The 18,932-nt window shown below is 39.6% G+C and overlaps 1 protein-coding gene across 1 annotated transcript in view; it reads left to right on the top strand.

Moving 5' to 3' along the window:
- The window catches only part of LOC121718134 (lysyl oxidase homolog 4-like), a 39,667-nt gene that overhangs the window by 2,816 nt on the left and 17,919 nt on the right, over positions 1-18,932 (top strand). The window contains exons 5-13 of the mRNA XM_042102976.1: positions 3,527-3,565; positions 3,768-3,978; positions 4,579-4,759; positions 5,734-5,888; positions 6,128-6,295; positions 7,186-7,339; positions 8,511-8,754; positions 8,967-9,082; positions 11,018-11,154. Of these exons, the coding sequence (XP_041958910.1) occupies positions 3,527-3,565; positions 3,768-3,978; positions 4,579-4,759; positions 5,734-5,888; positions 6,128-6,295; positions 7,186-7,339; positions 8,511-8,754; positions 8,967-9,082; positions 11,018-11,154 (1,405 nt within the window). The remainder of the gene's footprint in view (positions 1-3,526; positions 3,566-3,767; positions 3,979-4,578; positions 4,760-5,733; positions 5,889-6,127; positions 6,296-7,185; positions 7,340-8,510; positions 8,755-8,966; positions 9,083-11,017; positions 11,155-18,932) is intronic.

Genomic DNA, 18,932 nt, shown 5'->3' with positions numbered 1-18,932 from the left:
ACATATATATATATTGTAGTACAATAGCTCATTTTATAAACTCTGTAAACAATCACTATTGGAAAAAAATCACCAAGCTTTTACAAGTGTAAATGTAGTTACCACAGTAACATGATGTGAACAACATGGCCCAAAAGCTAAATAAAAGGTTCAACTCTACACTACTATATGTGGGAGTTATAACACCGTTAGGTCTTAATCATAAATCAATTGTATGGAAGCAATCGTTAAGAAAACACTGCCATCACAATTTCATGTAAGCTCTTCTGTCACTATAACTAAGGAGCTCATTGAAAAATGATTTAGACCTACTTCACATTGTTCATCAAACAATTTGCCCTGTGTAGCATAATGGGGGAAGAGGGAATTGATGAGGGTGAATTCCAATCCACTTGTTTGAGCTTGCACTAACATCTGCTCAAATAAGAGACAATATGTGATTTTATTTTATATGTATTTCATCTGTTTATGAGTTATGTTTGTAAGTGTAAAGATTTTGTAAAAACTCCAAGAGGGGTGGAGGTTGCATTATTACAATTAAACCTACTGCACACTTTCAGACATTGAACAATTTAACCAGGTTGTGTTGACTTAACCATAGCAACAATTCCAGAACTGGGGATCTTGAATGCCATGTGCACTTTAGTCTAGCTCATTACTCTCCCACAAAACTGTTTTCTCTCCCTCCCTAATTATGTGAATCTAGAAGAAAGAGTGAGATCAGTCTGCTGTCTGTAATTTGCATTTACCCTGTCTACATGTCTCTCTCTGCCCCTCCATTTCTGTCATTCTCTGTCTGTCTGACATACCTCCTTATGCACGTTATGCTGTGGGCTTAGACTCCAGTGGGTTTCTCGGTACTATGGAAAGTATATGTCTTGTGGTATGTAGGGTAAAACAGGGGCGCTTACAGAGACACTAGCATTGTTTTTTTCTGAAAGCCCTGTTCTATTTTTTTTAATCTGGTTCTTGAGTTTTGTAACAGGGAAACACTTCCTGATACACTAAAGTAAATCTACTAATAGAGGTTGTTACTTCCTTGGTACCAAAGGCCTTATAATATATTGGTTGAGTCCAGCCCGTGTGTCTGACCATTTAGCTAAATATATTAATGGAAACAGTTAGAGACAGACTTTCTCTGTCTGAATGACTGACCACAGAGTCTTTTCATGCACTATATACAGGATGCCTCAATTGGTGGGTTTATCCACTGCTTTCAATTCACTTATTTCTGAGAAGATAGCTAACCTAATACTACCATTTAGTTAGCCAACACTATTTAAGCCGCTTTTCCTCTATAAAGCCAGACAGAGGTCACCTCTGCTTGCCTCTTGTCTTTGAGTTTTGGGGACAGGATATGGTTTCTTCAGCTGAGGAAGAAAGTTGTAGTTGACCTCCATTTGCATAGTTTGCATTTGTGTGTAACTGACATTGATAATAGAAAGGAGAAAGCCAAGCTCATCTCTTGCATTAGCTGTTTATTGACAGTTAATGGCCGTGACAGTGAATATACAGTTAATGTATTAACGTTTATTGAGACACTGAGGCAAAATATTCATTATAGTTTAAGAGATTTCAGTTTACGTTGTCATTGTGAATTAGGTACACAGGACAAGCCAGGTGCCTAACCTTATTTCTTTTCTTTCATAATAAGGGCTTTAATAGTGTACATGTGTTTGCATATGATGTATGTGTGAGTAAATAGGTTGGTGTGTGTGTGTGTGTGTGTGTTTGTGTTTCTATCTGATGGTATGGGATCTATTGAAGTCATACTATTTGCCAACAACGTTTTGCCCTTATACTCCTTGGGGAGCATGTTTCCTTATGTAAAGATACATTTCTCACTTTCAAATACGAACCAGCATATTTATTGAATCAATACATATCAGTGTATTTATTGAATGATCAATTTTGGCAAAAGACATAATGTGCATTATGTTGTTTATTTTGCACACAGTGTAGGGCAGAATCAGATATTATTGTTGAGTCTTTGTACTGATTAGAGCCTGTTGATAACGTGTTCTAGGTTTAATCAGCATTTTGTGGTTGTTATTGCATGATAGGAACTTAAGATACCATTGTTATGAAGCCAGTTGGTGCTGTGGTTATTTAATAGCTCAGTAATGATTTGTGCATAAAATAAGCTGAGAAAAGTATGGAGTTAGAAGACTAATGTTTGGGTAATATATTTATATCCCTGGTTGGGTGCACAAATGTGTCAGCCAGCAACCAGAGATCAGGCTAAATGCAATGTATTCTAGCACACCCAATACATGCCCTCTTTCCATCTGTTTCTTGTGACTTCTCTGATCATGTCCATTTGTTGAACTGAACTTAAGCATTCTATCTTCCTCACAATGCCTATGCATTTTTATTCTGATGTTAACAGACTGTTAGTCTTTAAAGTGTCTGGAAAACACACTGCATATGTAGTGTAAATGTGACAAAACAACTAAGTTTGGGCTATATGGCAGAAGTTCAAGTGGACGCCACAGCCTTGGGGTTGCCTTAAAAAAGCAGGGGGTGTGGTTGGCTGTTTTGGTGACTCAGCCTTTGTTTCATTCACAAGCGTCTGTAGAGTGGATAGGCTTTCCTTTTTACAATTCCAGACTGCTGTTATAATATCAGCCTTACAAAGTCTTATAAACCATAATCCCAAATCCAGACTAAGTGCATATGGCCTTGGTACATTACAAAAAGACAAGTGGATTTTCTGTTACAGTTTTCATTGAGCCTTTCTTTCTTTTTCCTTTTTCTCAAGATTCATTTTTATCTTTGCCAGGCAACTGTGCTAGATTTACCATTGTTTGTGTGGTGTGACCACTGAACAGAAGCTTGAGGTTTCTGCACTGCCGTATGTCTATTTAACTTTAATGCCCAGTTACCCGTTTCCTGATTCCATTTTTGAAATAGGAGGGACTCACAGGTTTCCGTCCAGTTTTGTCTTAAGGTGGAGTAATACCTTAGGATAAACAGCTGGTTACCCCCAGCTGTTACTGTTAACTCAGCGTAACTTCAAGCTGCATTTAGCTCAGCTCATGGAGTTATAAAATGGTGTATGCAGCATTTTCCATGAGTGCTTCTCTTGCCAGACGTTTCTATACAAAGCGACTGAGTGTATTACACCAGACAGATGGCCACTGGGGAGCAAGGCTGTGTGGAGAGAGAGGGAGTGATGAAGGCTTTGGTTTGGCTGCTTTTGACTGAACAATGAAAACATTGAGATCTAGATGTGGCTTCTGTGAAACTTCAAAACCACATTGCATTCTTAGTTTGTTTTGTCTCTGTAGCATATCCTGATCATGTTTATGTGTGTGTACATTTGTATATACAAAGCCTTTTTGCATCTGCATTGTGTCTGTGAATGTGTGTGTCTATGTGTTTGGAGGGGGGATGTGAATTCTCAAATAAACAAAAAAAATGGCCATAGTTTAAATTAACCATGCTACATACATTTTTGTTCATTTGCATATTAGTACCTTAACCGTATCATCTTTCTCAACAATATTTGTGTTTTCTATCACAGGAAATTGTGGGACACTAAGATAGCAGACCCCTCTACGAGGTACTGTAATCTGGTTTGCCGTTTTTATTTTTAGTAATTTTATTTTATATTTAATAATCATGCATTATAATGTCAAATCTGCAGTCCCCACCTCCAATAATTCATTCTCTTTTCAATCCTACATGTATTAATGTATTGTCATTAGGTTTTTTTCAACCCTACATGTAATGTATTAATGTATTGTTATAACATTTTTTCCTAGACTGAGTGTAATGGTCACTAAGAAGGGCTACTGGGTGGAGGAGGTGCAGTGTCTAGGTACAGAGCCATCAGTGACTGACTGTCGGACTCGGCTGTCTGTCCCTCATAATGATGTGCCTTGTGTTGGTGGCATGCCAGCAGTAGTACGATGCGTACCAGGGTCTCAATTTTCCCGAGCTGCTGGCAGGACAATATCTCGACCTGCAACAAAGGTAACAAGTTTGATGTTTTTCAGTTTTTCAAATTTTAGTTTTTCCATTTTGTTTTCCAAGTAATGATATTTGATTTATCGTTACTCAGCCAAATCAACGAATCTGCAATTTTATTGATAGTGAATACACAATTAAATAACATGACTTTTTAATGTTTTAAGCGTTTTGGAACCAAAGTCTTCATATTTTGAACTACTTTTCACTTCACTGACTGCTTGAACAGGCGTTATACAGTATATCTGCTTAGAAAATCACTATGTCTTGTTACATTGTTATTTAAATACACAAGTCATAACATGTTAAGATTTTTGGAGTTGTTAGGAAGTCTTCACCTCCCGTGAATTAAGCTATGCTAGCTTGTGGAAGTGTCAGACCGGGGTATTGCAATTTGCACGCTCAGAGAAAAGAAAGTTTGCAAAAAGTTTTGCATCATCATGACTAACCCCGGGGTAGACGGCTAATTTCCCAAGCTGTTCCTTTAAGCATCTATTACCTTCTGTGAGAAAAGGCTGTATCACTTCATGTGTAAATGACCATTAACAATCCATTATGTATACAAGTAGGACCCCAAATCCAACACTTGAACTATTATTTTCCCAGCCAGAGGTGCGCCTGAAGGCAGGACCACGACTGGGCGAAGGGCGAGTGGAGGTGCTCCGGGAGGGAAAATGGGGGACTGTGTGTGACCACATGTGGGACATCACAGCTGCAAGCATTGTCTGTAGGGAGTTGGGCTTTGGCACAGCTAAGGAGGCCCTTAAAGGAGCCCAAATGGGTCAAGGTAATTTTTTGCCAAGATATGGAAAAAAGATCACAAAGGAACTTTTCTCTCACATTCAGGATGTCCATTGCATAGAAAAAGACAAATAATATATCTGAATTGTAATAATATTGTTTTCAAGGTCTTGGTTCATGAAACCTCTCAAACAGAGTATTCTGTAATGAATACATTTTTATCAAGTATTATTTTATTACCTACGAAATTCTGTCCTACGGTGATTTGCTTTTTATAACGCCCTCTTAAGTGCCCACAACTATTCATCTTGGGACCCCTTGAAAGCCAGTCACAAAACGTGGTGGCTTTTAGTATCCATTGAGTTAACTGGTCATGCATGGTCATGAAATCCATGACCCATTTCTTATTTATTTTTGCCTTTATGGCAAACTAATTAATTTCATCATGCAGCTATTTGTTTGTTAATTTGGAATGACTACATCACCAATATCTCTCAAATAAAGATGCAAGAGAGGGCTATTCTTTCCTTATTTTAAATCTGCAACATCTTTCAACCACCTGTAGAAAAACAGTGTTTACAAGAGTAATGACTGTCTAGAAAACAAACATAGCACATGGCAACAACTGACACGTTTACACAAGCCCATGATGAGATAATCTTCTATTTCAGACCAAATTACAGGGATTCTTTACATCACATACACTTTTTTTCCTCTTGCCATCTAAAGAGGGTTCTATTTTCAACTATTAAACAGTGCCTTTGGTGTTCTTGTGTATAATTTTGCCACTGAGGTCCGCTGCACACCCAGTTCTTGCTGTCCACATCACTCACATATGGCTACCTCCATGATCTGATCCATTTGACATATTGAGGGGAAGAGCAACTAAATATAAAATGTGAATTTGTCTGTAGGTATTCGTAGATCTACATTTTAGAGCCTGGTTCTGTATAGGTACATACACTACTAATCCACAAAGACATCTCTACAATACAGTTGATGCTTTTTGGTGTTTTATAGGGACCGGTCCTATTCACATGAACATGGTACAGTGCACTGGCAGAGAAACCTCCATCAAACAGTGTCAACATCGTGAGGTCCCTCTCAGGAGCTGCAAACACAACCAGGATGTCTCAGTTCGCTGTCATGTCCCAAGCATGGGCCTAGAGACCAAAGTCAGAATGCCAGCTCTCTTTTTCAACATGCATAAATTTGTATTTCTATGCAGATGTATTGGACAAAATAAAGAAACCATAAAAGAAGTTTATGAAATAACACGTACTGTATAATATTTAAATAAAACATATTATATTATGCATCATTAACCATATTATTGAATGATTTATTATTTACTGTTGTAGTAGTAGTAGTAGTTTTACTATGCCCTATTCCCTCCCTGTTCACTGTCTCCTAGGTGAGGTTGGCTGGTGGCCGGGACCCGGCAGAGGGCCGTGTGGAGGTTCTGATAGAAGTGGGTGAGACTCAACGTTGGGGAGCTGTTTGCAGTGAGAACTGGGGGATCCGTGAGGCCATGGTGCTGTGCAGACAGCTGGGCTATGGCTTTGCCTCTAGAGCCCATCAGGTATGTATGCTTGCCCCCTCCTTCCCAACTGGTAGCTATTTTCCTTTATTTATTTATCTCACATTCTCAGACAACCTTAGCTTTGGTTCGGATTTGTAAGCCGCAGCCATTATAAAATATCATAACAAACAAGTGCAGCCAAACATGACAAATGTTTAAAATTAATATAACATAAAAATAAAAAATAAAAATGATTGTATAGATTTCACAGACATAGGAGCAAAATTCTCTAAACTTAAACTAAAAAAAGACCTGTGAAGGAGAAATGTTTTTTTTTAGTAACTTCCTGAATGGTGGGTCTTCTCCAAGGGTGAGCCTGCTGAAAAGAATGCTTGAAAATCAGGGCAAATAACACTGATTTGTGTGGATGGAAGTTCAACAACAATATAACTTTTTGTACTTACTGGTACTGTAAGACTTACTTTAGCACTGTGTATTAACTCAGATTTTGAATTCTCTGCTCCGTTTGTTTCCTGACAGAGTTTGTTTTTCTCCTTTGGGTTATTTCCCATGTAGAGAGTAATTGCATGCTTCTCAGGAAAATGCTAAACCAGTCCAGGGAAAGAAAGAAAGCAGGACATTTGGAGTGAAAACAAACTTAAAAATAAAACTGTTAGTGCTTAGATTGGACTGAACTTAAATGGCAATGTGCTTTATGCATGCACATAAAATGACTAATTTTCACAGGGGTTCCACTCAGTAAATAACCCATGAAGAGTGAGAATGGAAAACATATGATGATGCCTCTTTAAATGCCTCTAATAGCAGAGATTCATTGGGTGACCTACTGCATTTCTGTTATTTCCTTTCTAGGGTCTATTTCCTCTTTAGCTTTCCGTACTCTAAACTAACTCCTGTTGGTGTGTTTTTTTGTGTGTGTGTTTATTTAGGAAACTTGGTACTGGCCTGGCAACCAAAATGCTGGGGAAATGATCTTAAGCGGTACACACTGTATTGGCACAGAGATGTCCCTTCAGCAGTGTCGCAGAAATTCACATGTGTACTGTCCTAGTGGCAAAGCAGCTGGGGTCACCTGTGCAGAGAGTGAGTAATTCAATCTGAATTCAGACATGCCAAGAATACACAGCAACAAAGTAATGTTGCAACTACAACTGTAGAAACATTAATTAATACAGTAGTGAACTGTGGGCCTCATGTATACAAATGTTGCATAGAAACCTACATACTACATCCTACATTTGAAGATAATTTCTCAAATGATTCAGAGAAAACAAATGTATGCACAAAAAAGTGCATAGGCCACCCTTCCAGATGTGCTGTGTACATCAAAAACTATTTTGTTACAAACTACAAATATTGGCTCATAAAATATAACAAAATAAAATACAAAATACTGATGTGAAAAATGTATTTAATTAAAATACAAGTACTGTAGCTCGTAATTTGGAAATACAAAAATGCCCACACAATAATCATGGTATACCAACTTTTAAAAGAAACTACAAGGCATATTATTAAAAACGTATCCCCAAAAGACAAGAAATACCATTTTCTGATTGGCTGGCAGAGGGCTATAAATTCTGTACATTGGGGCTCCAATGAAGTAGATCTCCTCCAAAGCTGCTTATTTTCCGCAAAACAGCTTATTGTGTATCAACACTCACTCAATAACAGTTATAATGTGATATGTTAATCACAACATTTCTTCTCAAACAATTTGCCAAACTAGGCTATTCAAATAGCCCGCTTGCTTATGAGAATCCGCTTCCTTATTTGGGTTTTTGGTTGCCAATAGTAGTGTAGGTTCTGTGTAGGGTGTATTTCATACACAATTTGGCAACCCAGGAAATGACAGACTAACAGAAAAAATGAATTGATCCATGATTAAGTTTGATGGTCATGCAAATTCTTGGAGTTTCCCGGGAGAAATAACAAAACGAGAGGGTGCCGGGAGATTACCTTGAAATATGGGAGAAACCCAGGAATGCTGGCAGGTATCCGTGTAATAATTATTAATCACAAATCATCGTAACATTGTGCAGTTTAATGCAGTTCTCCACATTGTAAACACCCTGTCATTAATATAATTTGCATACATGCTTAAATTAAATATACTTAAGTAAAATTAAAGAAATAAAAGTAGTTCAGAAAAGTTGTCTAGTGAAAGGTAGAGCCACTGGGCCTCTGATGGCTGTGGTGGTAGTTACTGTACTTCTGATTATATGTAATGTATTGCACATTGTTTGTCCAATAGCTGCCCCTGACCTGGTGGTTGATGCTCAGCTGGTGCAAGAGTCAGCATATCTTGAGGATCGCCCCCTGCACCTCCTCACCTGCGCACATGAGGAGAACTGTCTGTCCTCCTCTGCTGCCCGAATGCACTGGCCATATGGGCACAGGCGACTACTGCGCTTCTCCTCACGCATCATGAACCTGGGCCGTGCAGATTTCATGCCCCGTGCCCCACGAGAGTCCTGGGTATGGCATCAGTGTCACAGGTGAGAATTAATAAATAGAATTAAGGTGGAAGTTGTTAAACCATAACACATTTTCGGTGGGCCAGACCCTTAAAAAATAGGCTCTCTCATCCTGCTGGATTCCATCCAAACATAATAGCAAACAGAGATAAAAAATAGAAATGGTTAACTGATCTTTTTTGTTAATTGATTCTGATAACTTCTGATGGCGGTCTTTCTGCCGTTACTTTCAGGCACTATCACAGCATTGAAGTGTTTACACATTATGACCTTCTGACCCTAAATGGTACAAGGGTTGCTGAGGGCCATAAGGCAAGCTTCTGTCTGGAGGACACCTACTGCCCTGATGGTTAGTTACTTTAACAGGATGTGTGTTGTGTGTACATATGTGCTACTTTTTACAAAATAATGTGTGGAATTTCAGTTTATTTTAGTATTAAAATAGCTTAGAAAATGAGCATACCAATTAAACATCCAATAATAAACATGTATTTAATAGTTAACAATAATAATCAATAAAATAAATGCAAGCCCACTCTTGCAGTTCCTCAGATATGCTTTCTTTTGAGCGTGTTTGAGCTATCGACACAGCTCCAACTTTAAAAATTCCGGCCCGAACCGATGTATAATGGCAGTCACACCATTTACAGTATACACCATTGTCAGTATACACATTGTCAGTATACACATTGTATAAATGGTGTGACTGCCCCTTGTCGTTTTTTGCGTTATTCCCGTTTTTCATATTTTTTTTTGCCATAGACTTGAATGGTGGAATGCTCACCCATTATGACATCACAGCCCTAACTGCCAGACTCTTGATTGCAAACACCTGGCAGAGTTCTAGGCCATCTGGCAGCTGCATAATTATAAAGCTGGGCTGGGCTGTCTGTGTTTGTGAAGGTGTGTGCACGTAACTTTTAACCTGTATGTCCGTTTTTCAAAAATAAGGTACCGTTGAAATCAATTGCAAAGCACTGTATAATCTCTATTTTAAACCAGATTATCTAGCCACCACCAGTTATTCAGGTCATGTAAAAAATATATGACAGCGTGAAGCCTAAAGCCAATCCATGTGTATACAGATCATGTACATCTTTTTTGAAGCCTATTCAACTTAATTATTTATCCTGTCATATTTGGTTCTCCATATTCCATTCAGTAGTATGCAGTTGCAGCTATCATTTGGAGCTTCCATGTTGTTACAGTCATATTGATATATAAACATTGCGATGCTGAATCATTGTTATTTTGGACATAAACATTTGGTCTCCATTAATGGGAAAAGGCATGAGATCGACTTCGGTATTGAATTTAGGCTACGGCAGTGGTTCTTAAACCTTTTTTGTCTGGCGATCCCCCCAAAAAATATGGGCCAAGTCTCGCAACAATCTTCTCTTTAACCGGCCAAATTTGGTTATGAAATGTTGCGAGATGTTGCACAGCACTTGTCATGACATTTTGAGTCTGTTAGGAGGCACAAAGATAGCAGGTACAGTTTATACCCCTATAAGATAGCTTGGAAGCACTTTGGCTGCTTTAGCCACTAACTTGCGTCAGACAGCACTGTTTTTTTTTCACGTTTTCCCGACCGACAGTATTCCGTGAACATGATCAACTGAGCTCCGTGTTAAAATTCTCCAGATTTCTCCTTTAAGTACCATATTATGTTTGAATAAATACATTTGCGAAGTATCTTACAATTACCTTTACAAGTATTTAGCCAGCTTGATTTCAAATAGGGAAACTTGATACATTGATGGATTATTATCACAGAAAGAAGATAAGCATGTGGATTATGTGTAGGGTAAGCCCAACAAGCTGTGAAAGCAAGTTTTTAAGTCCTAGTTGTAAAGCACAATATGCTACAACTCAGGAACTCCTTGTGGCAGATAGATCACATGTAACCTATGGGCTAAGAGTGAATGACTATGAGATGTACTTAATTGACTTTTAGAATTTTTTATAAATGCTTTTCAATTAAAAAGTCAAAATAACAGATAGATTAATTGATAGATTTTTAAAAGCATTGTATTCACTGATACACACTGTATGTAAATATGTGTACCCAGGTTTAAGTAGCATTGCTGGCTACAGACACCTGACTCTGCTATGCCATGCTGTGTACACCAGTGTCAATAGCCGCAAATGCTATTCCCACTGGGTAAAAATAGCACATATGGCTATTGACACCTGGGTGCAAATAGCATGTGCCACATTTAAATGTGATTGATTGTTTAAAAAAAAAGTATACAAACATTAAGAAAGTTTTGTTGGACAACAGGCCTACATAAGCGCTTCTCCTGCTACAACATGGGAGAACAGGGGATCACTGTGGGCTGCTGGGATACCTACCGCCATGACATTGATTGCCAGTGGGTTGACATCACCGACATCAGACCAGGAGACTACGTACTCCAGGTTAGAATCTTTAATCTATAATCTTATAATAATTGCCTTGGTTCCAAAGAGCAATGTTTCTGAGTTTCAAGGAGCATTGCAAATGTTTAACAGAATCAGATATATAAATAGACTAAAGAGAGTAATGGTAAATCCTAGTCATAAAATATATTTTTTGTATCCATAGAGTGGGTTTAGATTTAATTCCTTCATGGAGAAATAATTAAAATGGCTCACCAGTTCCCATTAAACCAAATAATCCTGTTGCCAGGAGGATAATTAGATGTTAAAGTTAGCTTGGAGACTGCAGAGTCATAAACAATGTCCATGTCACTGCTCCAACAGAAATGACAATGTTGTATAAAAAATATATGCTGACAAAAAGGGCACACTCATAGTCATAGATAATTTAGTTGCTAAACAAAAGGACGTGCTTACACTATTTCCAGACCTATCTGATAATGAAAGGAAAACATTGCCAATTCATCATAAAGAATGGGTCTGAAAATACCACATAAGTCACTATTGAGATCATCTGGTAATGACAAAAAATGTTATTCATTCATTAATTATTGGCTGTTAAAAGACTGTATATTAAATAAGCCTAGTGACAACCATTGATGTTGATGCAGATAAAAGAAACAGAAGTCACAGCATAGTTACTGTGTTTGTGGATACAAACTGAGACTGCAAGATAACATATTTTTCATTTAGCAGGGAGTGGTGCGACTTTATTTCCTGTGTGTGATTTAGCCACAAGATGAGTTTCTAGGGTGTAATCACAAACATGCAGAGTATTGTTAAGATCAAAAGTACAGAGGACATTTAATGGTGGGACACCCTTGCATATCACTCATGGTTGCCATGAGAAATGTTGCACAACAGAAGTGTGCGATTAAGTGACTGAGGGAATGTGTGCACTGCCTCTGATTTATTTGAGTCAAATAGTGGGGTTCCAATTTTAGAAACATACATTTAAACCCATAACACACAATCACCTCAGAATGTCTATCCTTGATTGCATAGTTATTTAGGAATCAACTACGCAATGTGGTGTTCCCGTTTTACCATTTTAAGACAGAATTTGGTGGTTGTTCTTATATTTGAATCATTCCAAACAACAACTTCAAAAAGAGATCTTATTGTGATATAAAATTGGGGGTCACTTAATTTCCCTTCCACTCCATTACAAACAGAATACCAGCTGAGATCAGTTGCATTGTTTATTTTTTATTATAATTCCAAAAGTGTTCTTGACTGTTGTAGAAATAAATGGCTATTGCCATCTTTAATGCAATATCTACAGTGCCATTTATCATCAACCATTCATCCAATGTTCCTAAGGCGCATTCTGTTTACTAATCTGATGTCATTTTAAAAGGCTAACTGAGAAAACATTGGAGAACCCCTTTGCAATTATGTAAGCATATAATGTAATCTGAAAACTTTCTTCCCTGATTAAAAAAAAAATCAATGTTGCTGATATCAGCTGGTATTCTATCTATAATGGAGTGGAATGGAAATTTCTAAGTGACCCCAAACTTTTGACCAGTAGTGTATGTAAGGGATAATGGACGACACGGTGGTGTCGTCCATTAATTTAAGTGCATTAATTTCTGTGAACAGACCACCGTGGAGTCCATTATCCTGCTTCTTCCACTGTTGCCACTTGCGTTGTGTTCATTTCCTGTTACAATTTTAACGTTTTAATCGCTAAAACTGTCTTGTTTGTAGAACTAGAATTTCTTCCGACACATATCAACTAATTTCTCAACTTGCAGGACAAACTGCCGTTACTAGTTCTAAATGGATGTTTGCTACAGCCAAAGGCCAGTCGTTAGTTCTATCTCTCCCGTTGTCAAGCGGGCATATCCCAAGATTCTGATGAACTTTAGTTTTGAAACATCGCTATTTTACTTAACCTGCTGTCATCCATCTAGCTAAAAGCCACCTCCGTCATATGCTACAATGTTGCCATGTTCTGAACGTCTGCATTTTACAGCTCGGATGCAACGTGACAGTTCATTTAAACTTAACGAGTTCGGCGAATTAATATACAAGTGTGATACGGCCAAAAAAATGGATCTACTTCATAGGTGTGCAAATAACATACGGTTATATAACATAAGGACTCATCATCAAATTATTAATTGTCATCATATGTCCTCATGTGGTTCTCATGATTGTCTAAGTTACAATGGGTCATGTGAGCATTTGATTGACAAAGGTCATGAGCAGTTTGGTCGACAAAAGGTTTGGCATGATCAAAGGCTGGGGTGATGATTCAAATTAATGTTCAAATACATACACTCTAGAATGTTAAAATACATACAGTGGGCGTCGCTTTCAAATGGCCACTTCAGTCGTGCATTAAGAGGCGTGAAGCTGCGTGAAACTTTAGTACCACTTTCAGTCACTGTGCGTCACTCTGCCACTGTACATCGCTCTGCCTGCTGCCCCTTCTGAAAAAGCAGGAGGCTACCATTAAACATTATTGTTGCCGGGAGGAATCCCAGCCTACGAATTCAATAACAAAATAAATCATGCATAATTAAACATTACCTCGATTTACTGTAGGCTACTTGGGTATGACTTAAGGCTTGACTACACGGTGGTAACGAAAATCTAAATCTAAATTTGCTGTCTACATTATTTTTCAGTGTTGGGGGTAACGCAACTACGCAAATCAAAACAGTATCTTGTGTGATAATTGAGCCAGTAGAGAAATAACTGTTCAGATTTTGTAGCCTTGGGTAGGCTTCTGCAGAAAACAATGTTGTTGCCGATTTAATACTATCTGGCGACGTTTTTAACAGGCTACGCAATAGAGGCTTAGACAACTATGACCCACGTTTTGGTTTCGTAAATTAATTCGCCCTACTTCTTGACTGCAATGTATTCAATTGACTGCTTGACATGTCATTTTTATTTTTCTGTACAATAAACAAATACATCTGCTTTATGCCGCAGAATTACATTCATATTTGGCTGACTTCTGCAGACGCGCAAAAAAACACTGACACTTCTCTCCCCATATTCCACTGATCACACATCAGACATCAGGGTGCGTTTCCCAAAAGCTAACTACGCTTAACCCAGATTGGAACTCTTGGACAGGGGACTGATAACTGCTGCGTATCGGCGGCTGTCATCAGCCGGCCTTAACAGAATTGACGGCGTGGGTGAATAGGGGATAAATAACAATAGAGTACACAACTGTTTCACCAGCACATTTAAAGGACACGTGTTAAGCGTTAATTCAAAGCAGTGGTTAATTTACAAGGTCAGTCTATATGAACCAATGAATTAACTTGATGACCCTGAGAAAAACAGATTTCACGGATTAAACTAAGGTAGTCCATTATTAAGTCTATGTTACTGTATGTGCAGGTGTGCCAGTCACATGCTACTAAACGTCATTAACCACCTTAGTCCAGACTACTGAAGTTTGGAAACTATCATGGTCCAAACTTACAAGTACTATGTAAGTACGACAGTTTTGGGAAACAGTCGTAACTTACATGTTGGTTAGCAGTGGCGTAACAAACCAATGGTGGGCCCAGGTGTGAGAGCACTATGTGGGCCCATACTGACATACTTTGGCCCAGGATGAATTAGCTCTGATACATGCAATACACATTAAGGGTGACTTCAATTGTTTATACAAAGGGCCTGAGGCACCGAAGTAGTTTAGTAGTTACATATTACAATTTCAAATAAAAAACACACGACTACATAGGATGCATTACATGTGAAAACATTAAAAATAATTTTATTAACAGCCTGCAGGCCATGGTAATCTAATATTACTGCATTAACATCAACTCGCATGGAATTATGGGAACACTCAATGCGCTCAATGCGCTTCTTCAACCCTCTGCTGAAACTGCAAGCGTTGCTTGCTTATAAACTCGCACTGCGCAGAAACAAAACTTAATGTAGCCTAACTTATTTAACCGTGCAGAAACCAAATAAAATCATTCATATGCATACAATCCCCAATATGCGTAAATTAGGCCATTAGAAGGCCATCTTACGAGCCTTTCGTTGTGCAAAATCGTTAACGATGTTCCCAATATTTAATGCTCTGGCTCTCGTATTTAGTAGTTGTACGGGAAATGCACCCCTGTTTATTTTATTTTATGAAGCCTATAGGCTACAGTAGATCACCTGCCACATTCTCACTTGCAATAGAAAGATGCAATAGCCATTGGTCAAGTATTGAGTATAAACCAATTAAGATAGTAGCCTATACAAAAAGTACTTCATACTATCATAAAAATGATCACATGCCTTTGATGACTTTGTCCAGGCCTCAGGCTCCTCCTCCTCCTGGACAATAGGCCAGAGGTGGAGAGGTGGAAAGGTGAGTTGTTGGGGGCAGGGCCGGATTAACAATTCATAGAAACACACACACACACAATGACACAGAGCATTTCCAATTCAAAAGGAAAAGCACTGCTCATTGCAAAATGCAGAATGCAGAACCTTTAAAGGTAAACAAGCCTATAACTTGACTAAAACCGTGCAAAACTGGAGGTACACCTGTTATCTGAGCAGTCTGTATGTCCTCATTTTGCGAATGCGAAGACGATATGAGCCTGTTGCATTTCGTTAGATGTCCGAATCATGCATAATGTTTGAAAACCACTGGCTCGTAATCACAATAATTTAACACACGACAGTTGGATACTTCATCATGTTCCCATGCCTACATTTTGGTGAGTAGCATAGAGATCGTTAAAACAATAAAGTATGGCTCCGTTTGGGACATCGAAAACTTATATTTTTAATAGGGTAGACTACCGTCAGAGATGCTGACTTGCAAAGGCCTCGGGATAACACGTTATCTCCACTATCATCAGTCAATGCCCCCTTGATCAAAGTGGGGAATGAAAGAAAAAGTTTGAGAACCACTGGCTTAACAAGTTATACCTGCAGTCCAACACACAGAATATTGCAACAGAAAGTTGCCTTTATAATCAACTACTATTTGTTCCCACAGCATTCAAACAAAGCCTTTATAAAAGTGAAAAAAAAAATTATTCCGTAAGAAGTAAAATAAAATACTGTTACTGTAGTAACTGTACCACATTATCCCAAGCTTCAAAGAGCTCCCCACGTCTGTGACAGGCAGACGTGACACCGCTAAATTCTCAGCTTGTTTATTCCCCACACTGAACGCGTAAGACCGCTAGGCCCATCACTGTGGGGTGCGGTAGCCTACTCTCTGGGATTTAAGTCAAGCAATATAACCATACAAATGTTTCAAAATGAGTAATTTCGGCTTTGTCTGAACTGGCCATTGTAGGCTACGTAAAAAATAAACAAGTAGGCCTATCCCCTATACAATGATATCGGCAAATGTTTGTTTTCCAAAGTAAGAATTTCACTTCACCATGCACCTTCGACAATGAATAGCTCATTACACTTATGTTACTGTTAAACGTAGGCCTAACTAGTATCATTACAAACATTATTCTGTGTCCTAAAAACTGGCATTTTATGGCATTGTGTCATGTAAGGTCGTTGCAAAATCTAGCGAAATGTGTGAGGTGGTCAGCGGGGGACAATTGAGACACAAATTGAATTGTGTTATTACTTGAACATTCCACACTATCCACAGCTGTGGTATCGGAGGCAGGAGGATTACTGTTAGCGCAGGCTTTATATAAAATTCTTCAACAGAAGGCCTGCCTCCAATGCAGGCTTGCCCAAAATAAATGCCTGTGGTTTGCGCAGCCTATAGTAAGTAGGTTAAATAACAGACCCGCCACAATGTGCGGTATGATGATTTTTTACGAGCAAGATGTTTTTGGTGCCCTACACGCACTGCATGTTCTTAAACTAGATGTACCGCAGAGCGGTACAAAATATGACCGCCGCCCAGTCCAGTCCATGTGTGTGTGTGTGTGTGTGTGTGTGAGTGTGTGTGTGTATGTGCCTGTGCATGCAAGCGTACATATGTCTACTGTGTGAGTATGTGTCATACGTATGATTACTGTGAATGTATGTGTGTGTGTGTGTGTGTATCTGTTTGTGCACATGTGTGCACATGAAATGGGTTAACATGACCCCTGGAGGCAAACATACGGAAAAAAATGGTCATCCTAGGCCCTACAGTTCTCAAGATATTGACAGAGAACTGTGTCTGCCCTACCCTCCTTTCGGGGGGTCAAGTCCAGCGGGGGGGCTACAGATCAAAACGAAAAATGACGGTTCCATGCTATCCATGTGGGGGTACATGCCCACCAAGTTTCGTGTACCCCGGTCTTTCAGTGTCCCGGGAATCCTTGTTGGTGTACGTCACTAAATGTACACATTGTGAACTCCCAGGGATCCAAAGACGCGAGGAGAGTGATTTCCAGCAGACGGTTTCTTTTATTAACTTATAAAGCCTCAAACTGAGGTACTCAAAATGCAACAAAAACTTCTTCAATCTTCTTTGGATCTAGAGTCTGGAAGGTGGTCGGCCCTCTTGGCTGATCCGCAGTCCACTCCGATCTTCAAAATTCCTGGGCACAAACAATCACACTTGAAGCAGTTTAAACAGACAACGTACTGCCTTAAACCAAGGTCAAAAGCTGTATGGGATTTACTTCCACAACCCTGCTTCCCCCTTTGTCTCTCTAGCAACAGGTCTTTTCAGGTGCTGTTCAGAGCCAATCTAACCATTTGCAGCTGGACTCCAATTAGTGGATGTGCTGACGTCCCTAGTCTCCAGAGCACCTCCCCAGGGTCCTAGTGCCCCTCCAGCATAGCCCTGGTGCAGTACACGCCATCCACCACCTTACCCAAGGGGATCCGGCGACGGTTTGCCCTAGTGGGACAACAAGAGCAGCTTGGGGTACCACATACCCTCCCCCTCAACTTCAGGCCATTCCTGGGGGAAACGGACCACAGGCACTCCGATCTTCGCGACAGAGCGTCTGCATTCCCCTGTTGCTTGCCTGCTCTGTGTTCCACCTTGAACCTGTAATTTTGCAGCTCCAAGAACCAACGGGTTATTCGAGAGTTTCTGTCCTTATTGACAGACATCCATTTCAGCGGTGCATGATCCGTAACTAATGCAAATTCCCTTCCGATCAAGTAATATTTCAGCTTGTCTATAGCCCACTTTATGGCAAGACATTCTTTTTCCACTGTTGCATAGTTTTTCTCATGCTTTAACAGTTTACGGCTGATGTATGTAATCGGTTGTTCCACTCCATCTTTTACCTGAGACAGGACAGCCCCCAGTCCCACCGCAGAAGCATCTGTCTGTAAGACAAAAGGCAAAGAAAAATCCACCGTTGCCAGGACAGGTTCCCTGCAGAGGGCATCCTTCAGCTTCCCGAAGGCCTCCTCTGCCTCTTCGGTCCACTGTAGGCGGCTCTTCCCAACCTTCTTGGTCAACTCGAAAAGAGGAGCTGCTAGAGAAGCAAAGTTGGGCACAAACTGACGATAATATCCAACAAGACCCAGAAATGTTCGTACCTGTCGCTTTGTGCCCGGCTGTGGCCATGTGGTAATAGCCTCCACCTTAGATGCTTGTGGCCGTACACGTCCTCTTCCAACTGTGTAGCCCAGGTAGTCTGTTTCTTCTAGCCCCAGGCGGCACTTTGATGCTTTAGCCGTCAACCCTGCATCTCTCAGCTCCCCCAGAACGGCTTCCAAGTGCTGCAGGTGAGTCTGCCAATCAGTGCTATGAAGGACTATATCATCCAAATACGCTGCAGCATAATGTCTGTGAGGTCTAAGGACCTTATCCATTAGCCTTTGGAAACAGGCGGGAGCCCCATGAATGCCAAATGGTAACA

The sequence above is a fragment of the Alosa sapidissima genome, chromosome 9 (genome assembly GCF_018492685.1).
Source record: "Alosa sapidissima isolate fAloSap1 chromosome 9, fAloSap1.pri, whole genome shotgun sequence".
Lineage (NCBI taxonomy): Eukaryota > Metazoa > Chordata > Actinopteri > Clupeiformes > Clupeidae > Alosa > Alosa sapidissima.
Note: the sequence above shows the minus strand (reverse complement) of the source record. Positions and strands in the feature narration are given on the sequence as shown.